General features: G+C 36.4%; 1 protein-coding gene across 1 annotated transcript; it reads right to left on the bottom strand.

Moving 5' to 3' along the window:
• Positions 1-93: 93 nt before the first annotated feature.
• LOC136822997 (receptor-type tyrosine-protein phosphatase delta-like) lies at positions 94-11,289 on the bottom strand (the record flags this gene model as incomplete). The annotated part of the gene is made up of 12 exons (XM_067079305.1): positions 11,233-11,289; positions 10,174-10,452; positions 9,015-9,218; positions 8,268-8,363; positions 7,593-7,668; positions 6,819-6,913; positions 6,390-6,494; positions 5,695-5,991; positions 4,528-4,883; positions 3,805-4,110; positions 2,710-2,980; positions 94-257 (listed from the first exon to the last, which is right to left on the bottom strand). Coding segments are annotated over exons 2-12 (2,013 nt in total), but the record flags the coding sequence as incomplete, so codon positions are not given.
• Between the last annotated feature and the right edge of the window lie 10,540 nt (positions 11,290-21,829).

Raw genomic sequence — 21,829 nt, 5'->3', positions numbered from 1 at the left:
CCTCGAACCCTTGTTCTTATATAGTTTGTTCTTATAAAAGCGTGTATTTAACTAGGTGGACACTACAGAGAAAGAAAGATTTTAAATATTTACCTCCGTATTTATTAGTTTTGTCAATTTGACTCGATTATTATCAAAAGGCTTGACGGTGTCATAACGATTCTTTGATTTATTACACGGTTGGTTTGCCACATCCATTTTCTGCGTTGCCGATACCACCGTTGCTGCCAAGAAATTGTATTCCGTCGTGAACAGTTCTAAACATGAGAAAAATAAAAGATTTTTTGAATTGATTGATCCTCCTGAATATTTTCAACGTAAAGTTCAGAAGCGTTTTCATTTTATTAGGATAAAATTTAAAACATATATTTAGATGTTTCGGTGTCTTCCGATCGCCATAATCAGTAAAAATTGAAATAAAATTCTCTGAAAGATTTTTTGAATTTAGCGTTTGAGATGATGTTTGAATTCTAAATGATCAAAACCAATCATGGGGTTCTAAAGCTACATGCCTAGCAAACGCTCATTGACATAATTTCTAGGTGGCTGAAAAAATATTTCGGAAAAGAAGACATTCCATTGATGTCAAAATGATCATTTTACCTACGCATTGCACTTTTTTATCGTTTGACACACTGACCTTTACGCCACAAGAGACCAATTTTAGGTTTCAGACCCTTCACTTATGATAATTTTCTCTTGTTTCTTATAGGACCACCGAAAATACATAGATATTGCCGGAGATGACAAAGGTAATCAAGAGAAGCAATGAAATCTACATCAAAATCGTACCTAATCGTAAGACGCTATACATTTTTACTCTTTTTCGTTTGACATTGTACTTAGTATCCCCTTCAACTAATTATGTGCTCCGATATTAAGTTTTAGTAATTGGATGTTAAAACTTCGTAACTTTTCAGGAAAATAGACACAACGACAATTTTCTGGTCCGGACGACACAGTGTTTTGTGTTAGTTTACGTCATCATTTTAAAGGATTGAGACCATGTTCGCAAGTAACGTTTCCGTTTCGCTCAGAAATGAAATGAAGCCACTCTTTTGGTTACAAGTGAAGTAAAAATCGAATATATAAAATGTTTTAGCGTGTGAACGTGGTCTGAAGGGCGTTGCACATGATTTTTAATCAAAGATTTTAGCTTGGTCTTGATGTGGGTGTTATGTCTGCTTTTATCCACCTGGAAGTCACGCCACCTCAGCATAGAAGGTGCAGACTATTTCTGGAATAGCCCGATATACCGGGTGCGCCACAAAAAAGTTTCTCTCTTTGAAACTAAATTTCTCAAAATCGAAAAATTCTAAAAGAACCATTCCCATTTCGTTGGAAAGAAAAAAGATAAACTTAAATTTTGACGGGTCATTTATTAAATTCGGTTCATTAGATCGAAAGTTATGCTCAATTGAATAAAAAAGTTACTTTCAGAAAGTTCTCGGAAACGTTGAAAATTGACCTATCAAATTTTTATTTCAAATTTGGTAGTCGCAAAAGGCTTTACATGATTAAGAGCATTTTTCAGTAACCAAACACATTAATTTTGAAACTGAAGGGTCAACAAGAGTTTAAAGTATTCATCAAAATCAATTTAATTTACTTTTACCGAAATTTTCCTCAGATTTTTGGTTATAGACCGGGAAAAGTCTATGTAAGGCTAGTTTAACCTCGAAACCCATATTTGATGTATTTTTAAGAATTTTACCAGATTCTTTGGCCTTTTTCGACGAATTTTCTTCCTTTTATTGAAATTCAACCTTCCTTTATATGACAAAAGATTATTTCGACAGCTAATTATCATTTTTTAATGACTGATTCGAAGATACATAATTACATGTATCATGTAATTATGCTTCTGTTTAATTTGATAGGTCTATTTTTAACGTTTTCAAGCACTTTTTGAAAGTAACTTTTTTATTCAATTGAACATAACTTTTGATCTAATGATTCGAATTTAATAAATGACGCATCAAAATTTAAGTTTATCTTTCTTCTTTCCAATGAAATAGAAATGGTTCTTTTAAAAATTTTAGATTTCGAGAAATATAGTTTAAAAGAGAGAAACTTTTTTGTGGCGCACCCGGTAGTTGACTCTAGATCTCTAATTCGATCTTCATGGGACCAAAAATTTTATTCGAGTTATTACTATTATTAGAGAAAGATTCGAATTATAAAGATTAATTTCAGTAGAAGAGGTTTTCAAAATATTGCCTATTCTGGGTAAACCAAGAATTGGCTGAGTTTTGAACCACAAAAATGAGGACGGTTAAAGTACTTGTCTACTATCGTCCTCAGAAGCCAACCGTCCTCGTCACAGAAAACACAGATACATATACTCGCTTATAAGAGAGTCTACCGTTTCAAGCAATGAGGTATAAGCCCGAAGGGATAGAATCAAATCTCTTTGGTAGGATTTGAAGCCAACAAATCCTACCAAAGTTGCGCAGCCTAGCGCGGCCCGCCTGGTTTTTACGTAAATGACAGATTGAAACTAAAATTTACCGCTAAATTTTGAAAAAAATATCACTCGAAAACAAAAGAATTGCTAGATTCAATCCGTCGTCAATAATACGGCGCATATTTTAAATCTTCACTTTTTCTTGCCTGAGAAAGGTTAGAGATTCGATTCTAGCCCTTTGGGCTTATACTTCATTGGTTTCAAAAATTTATAATTTATCACAGGATGCTTTTAAAACCTACCATCTGGTGCTGACTTATTAATATTCTCAATATAATGTGGTAAATACTCCACGTCAATATCTCGAATCTTTTTCTTCAATATCCATTCCAACGCTGTATCATGGATGAAAATATATTCGTCCAAAGTTTTGACGCCGTCCCAACGCGTCGAACGTACGTCTAATACGGCTTCGTAGACATTGACGTCACTTTGTTTACGGATTCGACGTAATTGTGTATCGATGCATGCGTAGATTCCAGCACGCCCCGTTCCCGTAGTGCCGTGGATGACCTAAAATTTCAGGTTGTTAATTTAGATAACACTAGAAAAGTTCTTTCGGTCAGTCTGCTCATTTTTAGTTTATCGAGGGAAATTGTAGCTCGAAATCCAAAGCCTCTCTTTTCTTTATCGGAAAATGAAGGTTTTATTGTATAGCATTTTTAAAGTTCCCCAATAAGGGTGAAATGCAAACATATTTTTTTCTTTAGTCCTGCTAAAGAAAATCAGACACAGAAGGTTTTTGAATTTATTCAGACGTATATTGAAAAATTGTAAAACAGTTTTTCACCATGGATTGCTGGAAGATTTAAACTTTTCACTGTAAATTCACCCAAAAAAAGTCTCGGTGAAATATTTCCTGTAAAAATATTATCTCTTACTGAGCAAAAAAAAATTTTAAAACTAAATTTTCTTTCCAACGGTATATGTTAGGGTTTTTCGGAGATGAAATTTTTGCAAAAAAAGTGCTGACGTCAACAGAAACATGATTTTCAAGAGTGTCTCTCTCAATTTTTATTTTCTTTACTTCATGAGGAACCTCTGTACAAAATTTCAGAGCTCTATCACAATTTGAAGTATACATGTGATAATCCACCTACTATACACCTTTTCGACCGTAGCCGCCAATTGCCACGCGGGCATTTTTATCCCACTAAAACCGTCCCAGTCATTTTTTCGCACCTATAGACAATAGAGAAATGTGTCAAAAAGGGCTGGGACGATTATAGTGTGATAAAGCAGACAAAAAAATGCCCGCGCGGCAATTGGCTGCTACGGTCAAAAAGGTGTATTGAGATAACTTTACCTAAAATATCTTTAAAATAACTTTTACTCACCAGTGGATGTACGACTTTCGATTTCGTTATCGACTTATTAACAGCTCTCATGAATTGTAAAAACACAATCGGACAACACGGTGTGATTCGGACGGCTGGCCAACTCAAAAATTGAAAATGTTTGATCCTCCTTGGTCCGTTATGGCTCCCCAACGGTGTGAATATAAGTGTCCGAATGATGTAATCCGCTGTCCGATGTTCGTGCTCTAGTGTTATCTTTCCGTATAATGCAGTGACCGAATGTCCTTCTTTGCTTGGGAAGTATGGGGCACAAACGTTGTGACCTTTTTCGAATTCTTGTCCAATCTGTTGAATTTTAAGTATAAAAGATAGTGTTTTCAATATTATTAGAGTTTTTAAGATAATTAAGTTGATTAAATTTCGCACGGGTTAAGTTTGTAATTTTCGTGAATTTTGTTCGTTTTCGTACGTGTAAAAAGCCTAAATTCTAATTTTGCCAAAACTGCTAGAAAAATGAGAAAATAGAGGTGATCGAAAATCTTGAAGTCTTCCTGAAAGATTCTGATCTTCTGAAAGAGTTTTTTAAGCCATTTTATCACCTTTTGTTCTTCAGTAGATAAACCTGAAAACTTCTACAGCTGGGACACAACGTTGTTTCAACGTTCATCTAACGTTATATGGACGTTGTGAACGTTAGATAGACGTTGAAATAACGTTGTGTGTCAGCTGGGATGGTCAAGAACTGGACAATGACTCACTTACCATAACTATTGTTTCAACATTGTGGTCAAAAACCATGGACCAAAAATCTTTAATCGTTTCTGGTAGAGGAGCTTGAGTCAAAATATAATCTTTATCTGTATCGAAACCCGGTACAAAATTTGCATGAATGTACGTATTCTTATCGTTACGTGGTTCGATCGGAACCCGAGAATGATCGTAACACGGCACGTTTAAAAATCGGTTTTTAGAATTATTATCGGGATTTCGGAATTCTTCTGTTGGTTTAAATGGTACTTCCATATTCGTATATTCTTCATAAAATCCTTTGAAGTTGTGAAATTTCATTTGTGCCACGTGGTCATAAAAATCGCACTCTGTGACTGGAATCGCTGGATCTGTTTGGTAAAAGAAATACCCGATGATATTTAATAGTTTTATTTTTAAATAAAGTCGATATCGCTGACTTAGTCATCAATAGACCTTATCGAAGTTTTTGATTTTTCTAAAAAAGCGATGCATTGTGGGATTGTTTCGAGTGTATTACAATAGAATTCCCACGAGGAATTCCTAAAAGATTTTTATTGTAATACACTCGAAACAATCCCACAATGCATCGCTTTTTTAAAAATATCAAAAACTCCGATAAGGTCTATTTTGAATTACAAGCTTTTCCACTTTGAAATTAAAACCTTTAAATTTTTGAATCATTCAACTTCGTTCCTGTGTATCGTCGCCTTTTTAATTCTAATTACATTAGATAATACTTTATAGCGTCCATCATTAACGTAAATAAAGCCTGGGATACACGGTACGATCTAGGTCAGGGGACGAACAAGCCTTTTGGATGAATGATATGAGCTCGGACCATTGAGTTTCAAGCCCGAAGGGCTAGAGGTGAGACTCCTGAATGGGAAATGACACCACTTATTTCCAATCCTGAACGCCCGCGCGTAGTTTTTACACAAACGCCGGATTGAAAATAGAATTTATCGCTAAATTTTGAAAAATGTAGTCCTCCAAAACAAAGGAACCGCTAGATATAATCCGTCGTCATGATTACGGCGCGTTCTATGCGCGTTTTGGATGGGAAATACGAGGCTTAAATTTCTCTTGCATGAGAAGGGTTAAAGTTTCGCTTCTAGCCCTTCGGGGACCCTCAAACATAAAGCCTTAAATAAAGAAATAACAAAGAAAAAGTGATCTTACCTATAGATAACCTTTGCACAGGATCCGTTCTCTTTTTCTTCACGGGTTTCGGTGCGTAATTTCTCGAATATTTCAAATAACAACAAAACACCAAAATAATTATAAACGCAATGACCCCAATAAGGACACTAATACTAATAATGACGACTTCATCATCTTCTGTCGCCCTTTTGGGTCCACCTTGAGGTCCCAAGATGGGCGTCCATGGGTGTGATATGGGTGCTGAGCGCCCTTCGACGAAGGTCCTTTGAAAGAAGGCGTATGAATAGTAACCATCCAATTTTGCGTTTAAAACTCCTGGAAATATATAAGACATAAAATGTCAATATACAGTATGTTCAACTGCTTTAAAAAATTCTCCAGTGTTATTGAGATAGAGTTATTCTCCATTTCACCCAAATGCATAGACTATTCTTTAGTCTATAAGACGAATCACTATCTAAAAAATAGCCCAGAGCCGAAGAAAATTAACAAACAGGATTTTTTGCCGAAAAGAGTTTACAGTCGGTAGAGATGCCAGTCTTCGAAATTCTTCCGCCGATTTTTTTCCGTATACCGAAATAACGCCATACCGCCCTATTTCCCCGCCTTTACTATCACTGTAACGGACAATAACATCGTCTACGGCTTCAAAAAAAAGCAGAAGGGGAAAATGTGTCTAAGAATCGACAAAGTTAATTCTGTAATCTACCAACCTCCATTTATTTTCCCGTTTCCAATAACATAAACCGAATCGGTTTCATTCATATCTGATTGTGAGATATTTAATGTTATATAGGTTATTGAATTGGTGGTGAAGCCTGAAAGAAAATGTTCAGAGTTAATGTACAACATTTGATAGTTCGCTACTGCTTATACTATTGACGCTCTCTACTTCGGCGTTCTACTTTTCGACGCGCTCCATTATTCGATAATATTCGAATTAGAGAGCATCAACTGTATTGCCGTTTTAAGAATTATCTTACGACATGCTGTGTTGGAAAACTTTTTTAAACTTATAAACGGGGGAAGGGCCAATGCCTAGGGACTGGATTTTTTTACTTCCAGCAACATATAAGGCTTCTTCTTCAAACATATTTGCGGTGACAAGGTATTGTATCAGACGATGTTTGTTTAGGACGTACCTCGAAGAGATTCGGAGGGTATTGAATCGGGATCCGGAAGATTGCTTCGATTCGCCTTCAGAGGATTCATCTTGTGTGCAACGATATGATAATACCTATGAGATTTGTGATTATGGAGATATAGAAAGAGATATTGAAACCTTTTAACTCGAATGTCTCCTTAACTTGAAACCTCTATAGTTTGAAAAAGCTTGCGTTTCCCGTCCTTGTTCAAATCATGAAAATATTAAAATGGTAACCTTTCTAAGAGAGCCCAAGATCTTTTTGACCGCTCATTGACCCCTAGATTTTTCTAGGCTTTTGGAAATGTTGCCCTTGTTTCTCTGGAAAAGAGGTTTTTCATGTTTTGTTAATTTACGACACGTTCACTTCTGCCATTATGAAAGCAAACGTTCGATTTGCGTAAGGGATCACCCCTACCGATTCGAACGTTTGCTTCCATAATGGCGGAAATTATTACTTTATTTAACAAAACATGAACAACCCATCTATAATCAACTCACTCTAATTTGAACCTCCGTTATTCGAATCTTTTCTCTGTAATTCGAACTAAATATCGGTCCTCCTCCCAGCTGGCACACAACGTTGTTTCAACGTTCATTCTACGTTATATGGACGTTGTGAACATTAGATAAACGTTGGAAGAACGTTGTGTGTCAGCTGGGCTAGCTGAAAAGTAGTTTAAATTACTCTCTTTAATTCGAAATTGTTATTCCCAAGAAGGTCGAATTAGAGAGAGCTAACTGTATATCCTATTGAAAACATTCAACTTACAATGCATCTTTGACATGAAGAACCAAAAGTTTGACTCCTGTAGATCCAGGCTCTTTGTCTTGTATTGGTCGTGGAGCTAATAAAAACAACGTGAATGCTGTTAAATTTAATTTATGCAAATCTATGCTTGCGCGACAGTATGTTATTCTTTGTTCTTTTACAGTGTAAAGGCCGCTACCCACTCAGAATTTTGTGTTCGGCGAACAAGGCACACGGCTCGGACGCTTTGGTCGCTGATCGCTGATCGCTCGCACATAAAATCAGATAAACGCCCCTGCCTTCTATAGGGGACGGGCTAATTTGAAGGGGGAGGGAGCGTTTAAAAAAGGGGGCCTTTATTCAAATACGGTATACCTAAACATAAAGGAAAAACATTTAATACACTCTTTTTCTTTTATAAGAACATTTTATAGGAACAATGAAGCTCGAAAATCACCAAAAAATAAGAACAATTGAAGAACCGTGTTGAGCCTGGAATTACTCAATTTCAAGCAATTTAGGTGGTCAAAGTAGTAAAAATTGGGCATAAATCCTAAAATATTTCAGTTTCATTGTATAAATAAGAACAGGATAAGAACAATTTGAGGCTCAAAGAGCCAAGAAAATAAGAACAGCCGAGCCTCATTAAAAATTTACTGGTTCTTATAACTGGTTCTTATAAAACAAAAGTTTAACCTGGTTCAGTATCGAAGACAGTGAAATTTTTATACATATAATTTGTCGCTGTCCCATTCTTGATGTATAGGCTACAATTATACTCAGCGCCGAATTCTATGAAGAAGAAAAGCAACGGTTACTTAGCATGTTTCTAACATATTCTTAAGCTTTAAGTAGACAGTCGGATTTCTGCCTTACCTTCCTTCATTTCTGACAATTTGAAAACAGGCTTAGCTTTCAGAAAGAACCATAGAAAATATTGACTTAAAGCCTCTTTTATATTCTTTTAAGGTTTTAAATTTCGAATTTTCACACCTGCAAATTTCGCAAAAATAAAAACAGCCACGGTAAGAAAGGATTTGCTTGTTGTTATAAAGAAAGAATAACAAAGGGCTGCCATTTTCAATGAAAATTTAAAAAGTTGTTGTGGGTTTTGCTTAAAATCCAAACTGGCACACGAAGTTTATCTAATCTTCACAACAGCCGGTCTCCACTTTCGCGCGAAATGGGCGACAGTTTTTTTCTTAATCTTTTTTGCCTGAAGAAAAGATTACGTTATAAAAAAGTTTCGCGCGAACAAAAAAAAAGTTGAAGGAAGTTCTACTTTTTTCATCCGCTACTTCAATTTCGACCAATGGAATCGCTTCATTTTTCAACCGACCAATGACCTTACAAAATTTTTCGCTCATGTCACGCGAAAAAGGAGACCGGCCTTAACGTTAGATGAACGCTTCCACAACCTTGTGTGCCAGCTAGGATACTAACCTGCATCGAATACAATAAAATCTTGATTGGTGTTGATTTCGCGGACAGTATTTAGGCTTGATATTGGCAGACCATTGATTTTCCTTGCCTCTAGTCTATACTCTATGTTTCGTCCCATTGCAGACCAACTGATGTTGATCCTTGGTAGGTGAACGTCTGTATAAAATTGATGGATATTCATTGCTTCGGCTTGATGGATGTAGGCTGGATGATGAAAAGGAGAGAAATATGAATCTAAATAAGTTTGCGTTTATCAACCCAGTGATATTCATATTGGAAGTTTATCGTGGCTTGGATCACGAGATTTACGTTTGGCTACGTTCCGAGAGATTCTTCTCCCATCATCAGGTAATGTGGAGGATGTTTTCCCCACTAAATTTGAATTTGTTTACTATTGATCTGCAGGCTTGGCGAAGCAACCGTGTAAGAATGTAAATTCCAGCTAGTTTAAAAATGAACTTTGGAAAGTTAGACAGTTTTCTCATTCTTTACAAGCTCTATTTTCCGTACATCTCACAGGCTATTATCCGTACATCTCACAGGCTATTATCCGTACATCTCACAGGCTATTATCCGTACATCCTGAAAAACCCTTTATACCTTTTCCCGAGAAAAACAGCGGAAATATCCCGAAAAAGTCAGTGGAATCTTAGTCCGGGAATTAGAATCTTACCGAAACGAGGATGAGTTCCTGGAAAATTTAGGCTTAAATAACAAAACTTTTCCTCAGCCATTGTTTGTGGTGACACAAACATTGGCTAAATCTTATTCCTCCAAAATATTCCTATTCCCCACCCCTGGGGGAAGTTTTCAAGGAGGTACCCGGTTCCACTTTTCCCTCAATTTTTCCGGCAAACCGTCTATCGGTCTAAACGAGCACTAAAATTCTGCCACCGCAAATTTGTTTGGAATTCCAGATTTCCGTTCAAAATTCTGGATATTTCGAATATTTTTTCCATTCCGAAATTCTGATCGATCTTTTGCTAAATTTTGTTTTCCCGGACTGAAACGGACCGATTTCCCGTCTCCGATATAGGACCTAAATTCTGTCCGAAATTTTCGTCGAATTCCGCCACTCCGCCCGAAAAAGGCATGATTTCGCTCCTCTGCCAACTGTGAAAACCCCCTGATTATATTTTCCCATAGAGTATTTCCTTACCTAGCATCCATAATATCATAATATATCCTGCTATGTTATTCATCTTTTCCTGTGTAATATATTGTATGTATGTATTATATAATATGTGATTTGATGTGATTTTCTTGATTGAATGAATATGTACTCTGTGACCGTGCGATATATCTTTTGTGTAAATACGTTCTGGAGTGTTTGTGTTTTATTTTATTCCCAATTTGCCATGATAAATGTTTTCTTTATTCTTGCATTCTATTTATTTGAACTTTTCAGGTGGTAAGTATATCTTTCATAGTCTGTTTTCTAAAAAAAAGAAAAGAAAATAAGTTAAATCCAATCGGATAATTACCCTGGTTAGTCTCCATCTAGCCCGGGGGGTCACTTATAGCTTTTTGATAGACTGGAGGCGCTGATAAGTGGCTCGGCGTAATTGACTCCATTTTTTGACTTTGCTTGAGGTGGTAGCAAATACATGCCACTAGATCCAGCTCCTTTTTGGAGAAAAACAAACATAAAACCATGACCAATGAACCAAGTTTTTCAAATTTTGAGGGTTTTTCATATTTTTATTATAGTTTCATAAACTTTGATGGGGTTTTAAATATAATTTATTGTTTTTTTGTTTTTATATGATTTTCGAAAACGAAACTAAAAAAATCCAAGATGGCGATATCCTCTAGTCTTCTTCACTGGACTCAGCGCCATCAAAATCATCAGAAAGCAAAGTTCAGTCAGAAGTTGACTCTAGTCTAGTCTCCATCTAACGTTGTATGCGGATATAATTAATTTTATAACAGGTCATCCATTCTACACATAAGACGTTCTGCTCTAAAGGGATGTGACTCAGATAGTCACCTGGATGTTCTGCCAAAGAGAATTAAACCGTGTTTCTTTTAAAGTGAACCGGGTCTGTGAAAGGGGGGGGGGTGTTGAAGTAGACTAGGAGTATTTGACGAGGGCGCCATTCTGAAAGAAATACACAGAATTCCAAATGACAAAAAAAAACTACTTGGAGTTTTTAAAATACAATTAATATAATACAATAGTTTTCAAAATAAAAATCTTGCTGCATTCTATCTTTACCTTCCCAAAACAACTAAAATCTGGTGGAGCCAAGGGTAATCTTCCATGTATGATATTATCGTCCTGATAACCATTATCACAATCAATTTTTTTCAGGAAGTCAATTAATAGTCATGAGTTATATTCTCTAGGATTTTGTGGTTAAGAAAAAAATCCATTAAGTGCCCACACAAATGAAAATTTCTATGAAATTTAAGGTCAATTTTGCTAATTTTCTCGTCAAGCAAATTACGTGCGTGCGTGCCGATAATGAAACTCGTGATTAGATATGCTTTTCCTATTTGCCCTTCACAATGAAAGTCATAAAACATTCCCTGCAAAAATTTTAAACCGCTCGGATGACATTAAAGTTATTATTTTTACATAAATGTTCCCGTTTCATATCAGGACAGTGTCAGCCTATTGGTAAATTGTGCTGATATAAGCAAAAAAGTTTTTTCTTTTCCTCTTTCTGACCAATCTTGCTCCACATATGTGTCAATCCAATGTAAAAAAGCTTGTGAATTAATATTGATGAGTAAGCAAACGATATCACTCTTATTTAAAAACTAAACCTTTAAAGTGCTCTAAGTTACTATTGTAAGAAATTCTTTATTGCTCACTCATTAGTATGAACAAAATTGGCATGCCAAAACAATTTCAAAACTAGAAGATTTATTGGATAAATTATCATCCGTTTGTCACATCCCAGTTTTTCCGCACAGCTGGCACACAACGTTTTTTCAACGTTTATTTAACGTTCACAACGTCCATATAACGTTAGACGAACGTTGAAACAACGTTGTGTGCCAGCTGGGTGAATAAATAGGATATGAATATTGTGCTGTCAAGCTGTTAAAAACCATAAATTTAATGAGATATTTGAATTCCAACTAGAGGATTCTAGGCAGATTGGCAGCTAAAAATATATTGTCGACTCTGATGACAGTAGTTCTTTTCCGTTTAGACCATGTTCAGATGTTACGGTTCGTATCGTTCCGGTAGTTTCCGTTACCGATCGAGAGTGTTCATATTGGTTTCAGAACGTTTCGGAGCAAAAAAGTGGAGCAGTTCCGTTCCGATGGAAATAGTGGAGCGAAACCATTTCGATCTGTTTTGCTTCGTAACGTCTTCTTTCATGACGTTTCGAATTTTGACGTTCACACTTAATTTGGAACCGCATCGTTTCGAAACGATACGGAACCGTAACGTCAGGAGATGGTCTTAAGTTTCCCAGAGGTTTGTATTGGTGAATTTGAATGACAATTTTATTACGTTAGCTTTATCAATTACTTCAAAACAGCCATATAAAACCCAGCTGGCACGCAACGTTGTTTCAACGTTCATCTAATGTTATATGGACGTTGTGAACGTTAAATAAACGTTGTGTGCAAGCTGGGAATACCGTCGTTCTTGGATTGAAAGATTCTACTTCCAAGACTAAGCCACACACTCCTTCCAGAAAGAGACTCCAAGACAAGGCAGTTGAAAATGAGCTTTTTTCTACAATCAAGGTTCGTAATATTTGAGAAAAAAAGGGAAATCCACCGGGAAGTTTTGAAACCACAATCGATTTGTAAGTGCTCTAAAGTAGGTTCGAAAGGTAGAGTTTTAACTCTGAGTTTTAAAGCTAGATTTAAGATCCAAAAGTTCAAAAATAGTCCAATAAGGCTCAGAATATAGCCTGGAAGTCTGCCAACCCCCCCCCCAAATTGAAATATTCCATTAAGGTAAAGAGATAAGCCCAAAATCGACTTTCTCGCCTTTAAATGTTGAAAAACGTCAAAATAACCGAAATTCTCATTATATTTCAACCATGATTGTTACTCTACACGACCTTATTTACTTACCTCTAGAAAAAACCTTTTACAATCTTCATCCGGCTACCCCCGAAAATACAGCGGGAAAAGTCTATCAAATATATTAGCCTCTACTTGGATGTCAGCATTTAACGGTTGAAATGACACAAGTTGTATAATCCTATTCTGAACCTAGGAAACCATTATATAAACAACTTGTAAAACACAATATATTATACTCTTCTATAGACTCCGTTACGAAATTTGTCCCATTTCGCTCATCCGACTATAATTTATTGTGGTCTTTGAGGCCAAGAAAATTGTCAATTTGAATACTTCGTTTATAAATCCTCTAGATTTTAAAAAGAAGCAACAAAAATGTAAGAAAATTAAAAATCTTCCTTAGTTTGTAAAATATTCTGTCGGATAGATAAAATGAACGTTCTTTGGTAGCCTCTGATTACAGAATGCCTTATCATTCATTTACCATTTAAAAATAACCTTCCTGTAAACCGTGTGCATTTTTTCTTATGAAATTCTTTTTACTGATAAACCACGAATCATTCGAAAGCATTTAGCCTACACATTTTTTCATATTCTCCTTACTTAGATACAATATATGCACTAAATCTTATATTTACAACTACAGTTTGACGCTCTCTATTTCGACATTCTACTATTCAATAAGCTCTATCTTTCGATAATACTGAATATCACCGTCAAAAAAACTCTCACAAACGACACTCAAGCAACCATTCTTCTCATTTAGTTTAGGTAACATGCATGCATTTCAGCTTTCCTCCTACATACTAGAAGTTCCGGGGATCTTTACCTGTCAATTGACGGAGGCGTGCCACCTAGATTCGAAAAGTATACCCTAATAGACCTTTTCATAAATTACGTCACGGACATCACTTGCCTCGTTTTGAAATTATTGCCATGGTGATTAACTCCCAGCGGATTTTATTAAAACTACTTTCTATTCATAAAAAAAGGATTTAATGTCTCAAAGGACATAATCACCATGATAATTGTTTGAATACGAGGCAAGTGATGTTCGTGAATTAATTTATGAAAAGCTCTATTGGAACTTTTTTCTTGAAATTCTTACCAAAATTTGCGAAAAAGTGATCCAGATAAGCAATGAAATATCAATCTCCCCAAAAAAGCCCCCTTTCCCAGAAAAACTCACACCATCACGCAAAGTTTTCTCCATCAAGCATCACAATAATCGCTTAAATTTGTCCTCCCGCAAATAATATAGCGAGTTCTGTCAAATACCAATTATACAAAACGTCATTTTTATACCAAGCGATACAAATATTCTTTCTCCGTCCAAGAGAGATTGCGTGTAGTACATCTTGCTCTTCCAATAGACAGTAAAGATAAGAGGAAGAAAGATAACTAGTTTCATATTGAAAACGTCATGGCTATCTTTAGCAACGGACATGTGTCAGCTTTTTCGCGATGACTTTCTTTATGAGTTGGATAATTCTCTTACATAAAAAATAGAAGAAAATTCCCTTTGAGTTTCGCTTCACTTTTAATAGAAGCCATACGAGAGGTCAATAGATTTAATCAGTTTAATCACAACATGTGTTCTTGACGATTATACAGTTTCATAAGGAAGTGAGATTTCTTAAGTAGTAATAACCAACATTTACTCCAGTGATTGACAGTAAACTTCGCTATCATCAGAAACGAAACCTAGTGTACCAAATACATCTAATAGCGGCCGTAGCTTGAAAGTAGAGCATCCAGCTACGGTGCGTAAAGTCGCAGGTTCAATCTCTGGCCGGGTCATACCAAAGACCTCTTACAAAAAGGGTGCCTCTCTCATTGATGCTCGGAAAATGATCAAGGTTGTGGAGCAATCCAGGGAGAAATATTGGCGCTCTCCTCTTCCTTTGGGTAGACAGCTATCGAAAAAGTAGCAGTCGCAGACTTACTTACTTTTGTTTACATCTTGACTATCGGCATGGATGTGGTACTGAAGGTTTGAATTCGACACTGTCAGGTCTAAACGTTTGACAAATTTCGAGCCGAATTACTCGAAGTTTGGACCCATCAGAGTTTAAATCTTAGACTTTTTTAAAACAAGATTACCAAAAATATAAAAGTGTCAAAAAGCCGATGCATAAGGGTCATACTTCCAAGTATTCGAGATCTTGTCAGAAATCCCCCCCCCCCCAGAGACACTACCACAAGACACGTCTCCTGTATCAGAGCCTGATCTGATAAATTCAAGTTGTTAACTTGTCTCCCGGGGGGGTACTACCCTTGTCGACCGACGGGGGTGCTCCGCTGAGGTTCGAAAAATGGACCCTACGTGGGACTCGAAATTTGCGAAAAAAGTGACCCTGAATGGGACTGAAATTCCAAAATTTTCTACTTTTTCCCTAAATTTTCCAAAAAAAGGCACCCTACGAGGGACTGATTTTTCTATTTTGGTGTTTTTGCGACCCTACCTGGGACTCGTGGAGGTTGAAAAAGGTACCCTGACCAGCGGAGCATCCCCGTAACCCATTTTGCCCTAGTACCCCCCCCCCCCCCCCGGGACTTGTCTAGCCTGCCTGTCTGCCAAATATTTTTGTTCTTTCACTCCATGCATCAACACAGTAATAAAAACTATACTTTTTTCGATGATGTCTTTGTTAGATTATCAAAACATGCTTTCTTAGTAATCTTTTTTGGCATTATATGTTTCACTCAATTTTACCAGTAATACATATACAAGATCTTATCAATATAATTGTCTCTTCTAGCATATGTCTTCATAACTGTCGGAATATCAATACAGTAAAACCTCTAATTAACGGACACTCTAAAAGGCGGACACCTCTGATTAGCGGACAATTTCATTTTCCCCGGCCGTTTCCTACAAATCCTCATAAAAAAGTTTCTAAAAGGCGGACACTCAATTAGCGGACCCTCTGATTCGCGGACAAATTTTTTCGCACAAAATGACCAAAACCCCTATTTTAGCTCTCCAAATAGCGGACATTGATTATCAAACGGGTCCAGACGTCCAAAATCGAAAAAAAAAAACATTTAGATATTTTTATTTCAAGCACTTATTAGTCTTATTATTCAAATTATTTCTACAAATTACCACTTTTCCCTTGACCCATTCAATGAATTGTAATTTCAATTTTGGTGTTATATTTCCAGATTTTCTTTTATTTGTTAAAAACTAAATTGTTGCGTTTTAATAACCTTTCTCTTGTTCTTCTATGGCCTATTGATAAGTACTTTAGACCCCAATTTTGTATTTTCGACACCCTGGGATGGCCTAATTTCAAAATTGGAGTTCCGAGATCAAAAGTTTCTAAAAGGCGGACACTTCTAATTAGCGGACACTAACCCCTTTCCCCGATGGTGTCCGCTAATTAGAGGTTCCACTGTATATACAAACCTACGATTTGCATTAGGTATGACATTGCACAAGGCTGTGGGTTCCATTCTGGGCCACAGGTTATTAGAATACCTTGCCTAAGCCATATTTCGAAAAATAAGTATATTCCACAATATGCTCTATCCTGGACATCTAAGGCTGCCATTGGACCCACTCCATTCCCCGTTTCAACACTGAAAAATGCCCATAATCAGTCACAGTACCGATTGAAGACTCAAAGTTTCACTACCTCAACCTGGGCATATCCATATCCATACGCAATGCTCTATTCCGTATCAAATTTATCACAAAAGCTTGTAAAGTTCCATTGCTTTATCATCTCAATGCAAAAGGGGGAAGTCTTTGATGTAATGAGATAAAAATCAGTGCTCCTGTAAAAGAACCTTTACATTTTTTTCAAGATTTTAACGGAGATATGATTTTTTTATACATTTTTTAATTGAAAAAATGCAACAGCTTGACTCAAAACTTAAAATGCTGTGAATTTATAGAAGTTATAGATTGGAGTCTGAGAGAGTTGAGAAAAAAACAAGTAATTGTTTTTGAATCAAATTTGGCATAACTGAAATTCTAAATATACTATTAGATCGAAAAGATGATCACGCCAGTGCGGGATACTTGCCTATACTAGGTAAGAGGAATCATAGCACTTCCCAGCTGGCACACAACGTTGTTTCAACGTTTATCTAACGTTATATGGACGTTGTGAACGTTAAATAAACGTTGAAACAACGTTGTGTGCCAGCTAGGTTACCAGACACCGTTGACCTTGAGCTGACAATACAACAGAGGCATGACTTATTGACGACATTGCTAAAACAACCGACTATGCTATAGACAAATCACTATCTAAGAAATAAGCCCAAAGCCGAAGAAAATTCACATGCGGTTTTTTTGCGGAAAAGAGTTTACATTCGGTAAAGTTGCCATTCGCTTCTTCGAAACTCTCCTGCCGATTTTTTTTTCGTACCGCCATACCGCCATATTTTCCCGCCTTTACTATCACTGTTACGGACGATAACATCGTCTACTAAAACAAGCGTGGGAGAAAGATCGATCTCGCGAGCGTTTTATTTTTACATAAGTGTTCCCGTTTCATACCAGACACATATTTCTTATCAGGACAGTGTCTGCTTATTGTTATATTATGTTTATATAAGCAAAAAATGTTTTTCTTTTCCTTATTCTGATCAATCTTGCTCCACATTCGTGTCAATCCAATGTGAAAAAGCTTGTGAATTAATATTGATGAGTAGGCAAACGATATCACTCTTATTTAAAAGCAAAACCTTTAATCTTACGAGCAATGTCATTTTCACAAATACAATGCCTGGCATAGATGATAATTTTCGGCGAATTTATTTTCTTACAGTAACTCCATACATCCATGTTTCGTTGACCTAATCAGACGTTTTATTGATTACTTTCTGAAAGTAATTTTTGAAGAAGAAAAACGACACCCACCTGATCAACTTTGATAAATGACCCATCAAAAATTTAAGCTTATCTTTCCTCCTTGAGAAAAAAATATCCCCTCAAGTGTTTGCGTGAACCCTATGGGCAAGCGACATCTTATGGACATGCAATGGACAGCTTTAAGAGCTTTGGACGTCCTAGAAACGTACATTAGACGCCCGGGGGGGGCACTGGGTTTGCTGACTGACGGTATGCGCGGGCTAAAAATTGGCTTTTAAAATTGCACCCTTACAGTGCAGCAAAAATCAGTGAAAATCATGCCCTTAGAGTGCATTTCCCCCCGGGGGAGGGCACAATTTTCGATCCCTTTCGTGCAAAAAATGGTCAAAATTTTTGGTCAAGATTCTAGCATTTTTGGTCAAAATATCTAGATTTTTCAAGAATTTTCTGAAATTTCTACCTTTACAGTGCATCTCTAGTTTTTCCGACCCTTACAGTGCATTTTAAACATATTTGAAAAGGTACCCTTAGGACCCGCACATACCCGTCGGTCCTTTTGCCCAGCTACCCCCCCCCCGGGATTAGACGTCCAAAAGACGTTTGTGAATAATGCGGAAGTGGGCTTTTAGTATTGCGTGAGTGCGTTTTTAGTGCGTGCAAAATCAAAAGAAATTTGGGTGAATGCATCAACTTGAAAGATTTGCGTTAACGTCGATATCCATTCTTGAATTGTCATACTACAGATAAAAATGTTTTTAATGACTTATGTACGTTCCAATGGTCATTCATCATATAAATTTTATTTTAAACAATATTTCGACCTCCTTAGTGGAGGTCTTCATCAGGTTTACAAACATTCATAACGTCCAAACGTTCGTGGATATCCACTATTAATTAAATAATGGTGAATTTACCTAATTTTTTCTAAAAGTTTATCCTTAAGAATTAATTGCATATTCCTATGAATTGGGCTTGTATGGTTTTCAAGAAAATAAAACTCGAAATGTTCAATCTTTCGTGGTGGCAACCGCGAATTGATGCAATTTTATTTCCTCAAACGATATCTAAAACAACTATAAAACAATTTAAAACCCCTGTCTCACAACCCCACTGGAACTTTTTTCCTCAGTGGGGATAAAAATTCCTATCGAAATCCCGATGGGGATAGAAATTCTATTGTTCCAAGGTTTAAAAATCCAGTTGGGATGGTTTTGGAGTGTGACATTGAATTTCGAATGGGGATGAAATCAAAGTCATTTTGCCAGTGGGGCTGAAATTCAAAAGTATTTTACCACCGGGACGAAATTTTAGCCAAATTTTCCAGTGAGGCTAGGGTCCCAGTGGGTCTGTGACACAGGGGTGCAATTTAAAAACCTAATCGACCGGTTATCGAAAATTTCATTCATTTCTTAACCTTCCTACTTTTCTAATGAAATATGACGATTTTGAGGTTGAAAATTTCCATTCTTGATAAAGGATAAGATCTTAACCTGTTATGTGTATGTTTCCTGTAACAGCGCTTTGGAATCGAGTTTATCCCTCCCTAATGAAATTTTCTCCGACCAATCAGAATGCGCGATACGAGTTACTTGAAGAAACCCGCAGGGCCAAACGAACACACATGGCACGGTCATCACTGAAGACAAGTAGCTAGATGCACATAAATTATTTTTCATAAATTACGTCACGAACATCACTTGCCTCGTTTTGAAGTTATTGCCATGGTGATTAACTCCCAGCAGATTTTATTAAAACTACTTTCTATTCATAAAAAATCATTTAATGTCTCAAGGGATCACTATGGAAACTGTTTGAATACGAGGCAAGTGATGCTCGTGACGTAACCCTTCGGGTTTGAAACTCAATGGTAACGCATCTACACTTTGTGCATCTACACTGTATCCGCCATCTTTGATAGGGATCTTTTTTAAAGTAGCACAAAGTGCATTTCACCGCTTTTGAGAAATGCTGCCGTTAGGATATCACTTTTACCATTAGGGTAACACTTTCATAAAAACTGCGATCAAAAGATATTTTGCTTAGAAACTTTGGTCTGTTTCTGGTTGACAAAGCTGATACAGTAAATATAGAAATCAAGTCCCCAAAAACACCAATGTCCAAATTGCTCAAATACCACAATTCCAAAAATGTTTTCCTCAAAGAAAATAAATTTGTCACAAACTTTTTTTTACAATTATTTGTTTGTGTACAAATCCTCTAGCAAATCCTCTACCTGTCATCCTCCTCTCTTCAAAAAACTGACAATTATTTCATTTTCATGTTTTCAAAAAAAATTTCTATCGATAATAATAACATTGTCTCGATGATTCAATCATCTAAAGTATCAACAAATAATCAATCGCAATTAACAATCGAGACAAAATGTTATGTGTTTAATTACAGGAAATTGACTTGCCTTTGTTTTCATTTTATTAGGTAGTAGTTTATCGTATGTATGTGATTCGTATTGTAAATTTCTTCTATAAGAAACAACGTGGTCTGATGGCAACACATCCTACACTAATGAATAATACTTCTACTGTATTGGTAGAATTTCCAGCTCACCCAAATGAGACTTATGTGCATGCGTAATTTATCGTTCTTTAAACTGCTAGTCGTTAAATAGTGTAAAGTAAAAAAAGTGATAAATATGTATGTAAGGGACGGCGAATTTGTCGTTCCGTTCTTTGATACTTAGGTTTAGGGTTAGGGTTAGGGTTAGGATTTGAAATATGTCATTCTTTGATAGTTAGAGTTAGGGTTTGTCGTTCTTTTTGTCATTTTTTAATAGTTATTTGTCGTTCTTTTTAGATTGTCTGGAAACGTTAGATGAACAGTCTCTTAGGATTCTACATAATCAGTAGAAGTATTTATTCGTACTGTAATGGTAGATATACTACTTACCGTAACTACCAATATAGTAGATTTACGGATGTTTACATATCTACACATATAGTAGAAATAAGTGTGAGATTGGCCTGAATGTACGTACATTAATCAGTAGCGTGGTGGCGGGGAGACAGGGCAGTGGGATAGGAACTTTCTTATGCGTTAATCGTTTGAGAGGGTGTCGAGAGGAAGTTTTAATGATCACCAAGCAGTTTTTGCATATCTTCCCTTCGTTTCAGCCCAAAATCAATAGCTTTTAGCAAAAAAAGAAGACATTTGTCCAATATTTTTGCGCTCCATATGCCAGTTTGCCCTTATTTTTTGTAGCCACCACAAAACTGATATCGATTCTAAGATTCTGAGGCCGAATGGCGTCAAATATCGATCCGTGACTTCGCAGATTTGACGTCACTTAATACACCCCTGTTTCAATACCTGGAAAAAAGTTTTTAGCTATGTGTGGATTAAAGAAGGAATATGACATTGTGTTTTTAAGTCGAAATTCTTCAAAGAGCCAACCTCCCCCAGCGGACCTTCAATTCACGCAATCACGCAAATTTTCTCCCAAATTCACGCATTCAGGTAATGTTTTTTCGCAATTCACGCAATTTTTGTTCACGCATTCACGCAATTTTCTTTTAACTTTCACACATTCATGCAAGTGAAAAAGCCCATTTACGCATTCATGCAAACCACTGGGGCCCTTAAAGTTATAGGTCATTCCCAGTAGGTATATTTGTTAGTCTATACAATGGGAATTAATGAAGTTCACATTCATCTAACTGGAAAGAGTGTGGCTAAGAGATACCCCACCGTGTGCGTGATACGGGGCGTTTCATTTATGTGACTTCAATTTATTTCAACTATATCGCTAATACAGGATGTTATTGAAGATGTTCTTATAAAAAATGACAATCTTGAAACAATATATTTTCAGATTATGAAAACAATGTCATTTTCTAGCGACGTGATATATCCTAATTAAGTCATAATTGAAAGCTGCAGGAGGATGCGGTTTAAAAACATTCAAACCATAATTGTCCAGTCTTTTTTATTCAGTGCGCTTTAAGAAGACGCCTCTCTCATTGACTTTGACTTC

The sequence above is a fragment of the Clytia hemisphaerica genome, unplaced genomic scaffold (assembly GCF_902728285.1).
Source record: "Clytia hemisphaerica strain Z4C2 unplaced genomic scaffold, Clytia hemisphaerica genome assembly, whole genome shotgun sequence".
NCBI classification, from domain to species: domain Eukaryota; kingdom Metazoa; phylum Cnidaria; class Hydrozoa; order Leptothecata; family Clytiidae; genus Clytia; species Clytia hemisphaerica.
This window is presented reverse-complemented; position numbering and strand designations above follow the sequence as displayed.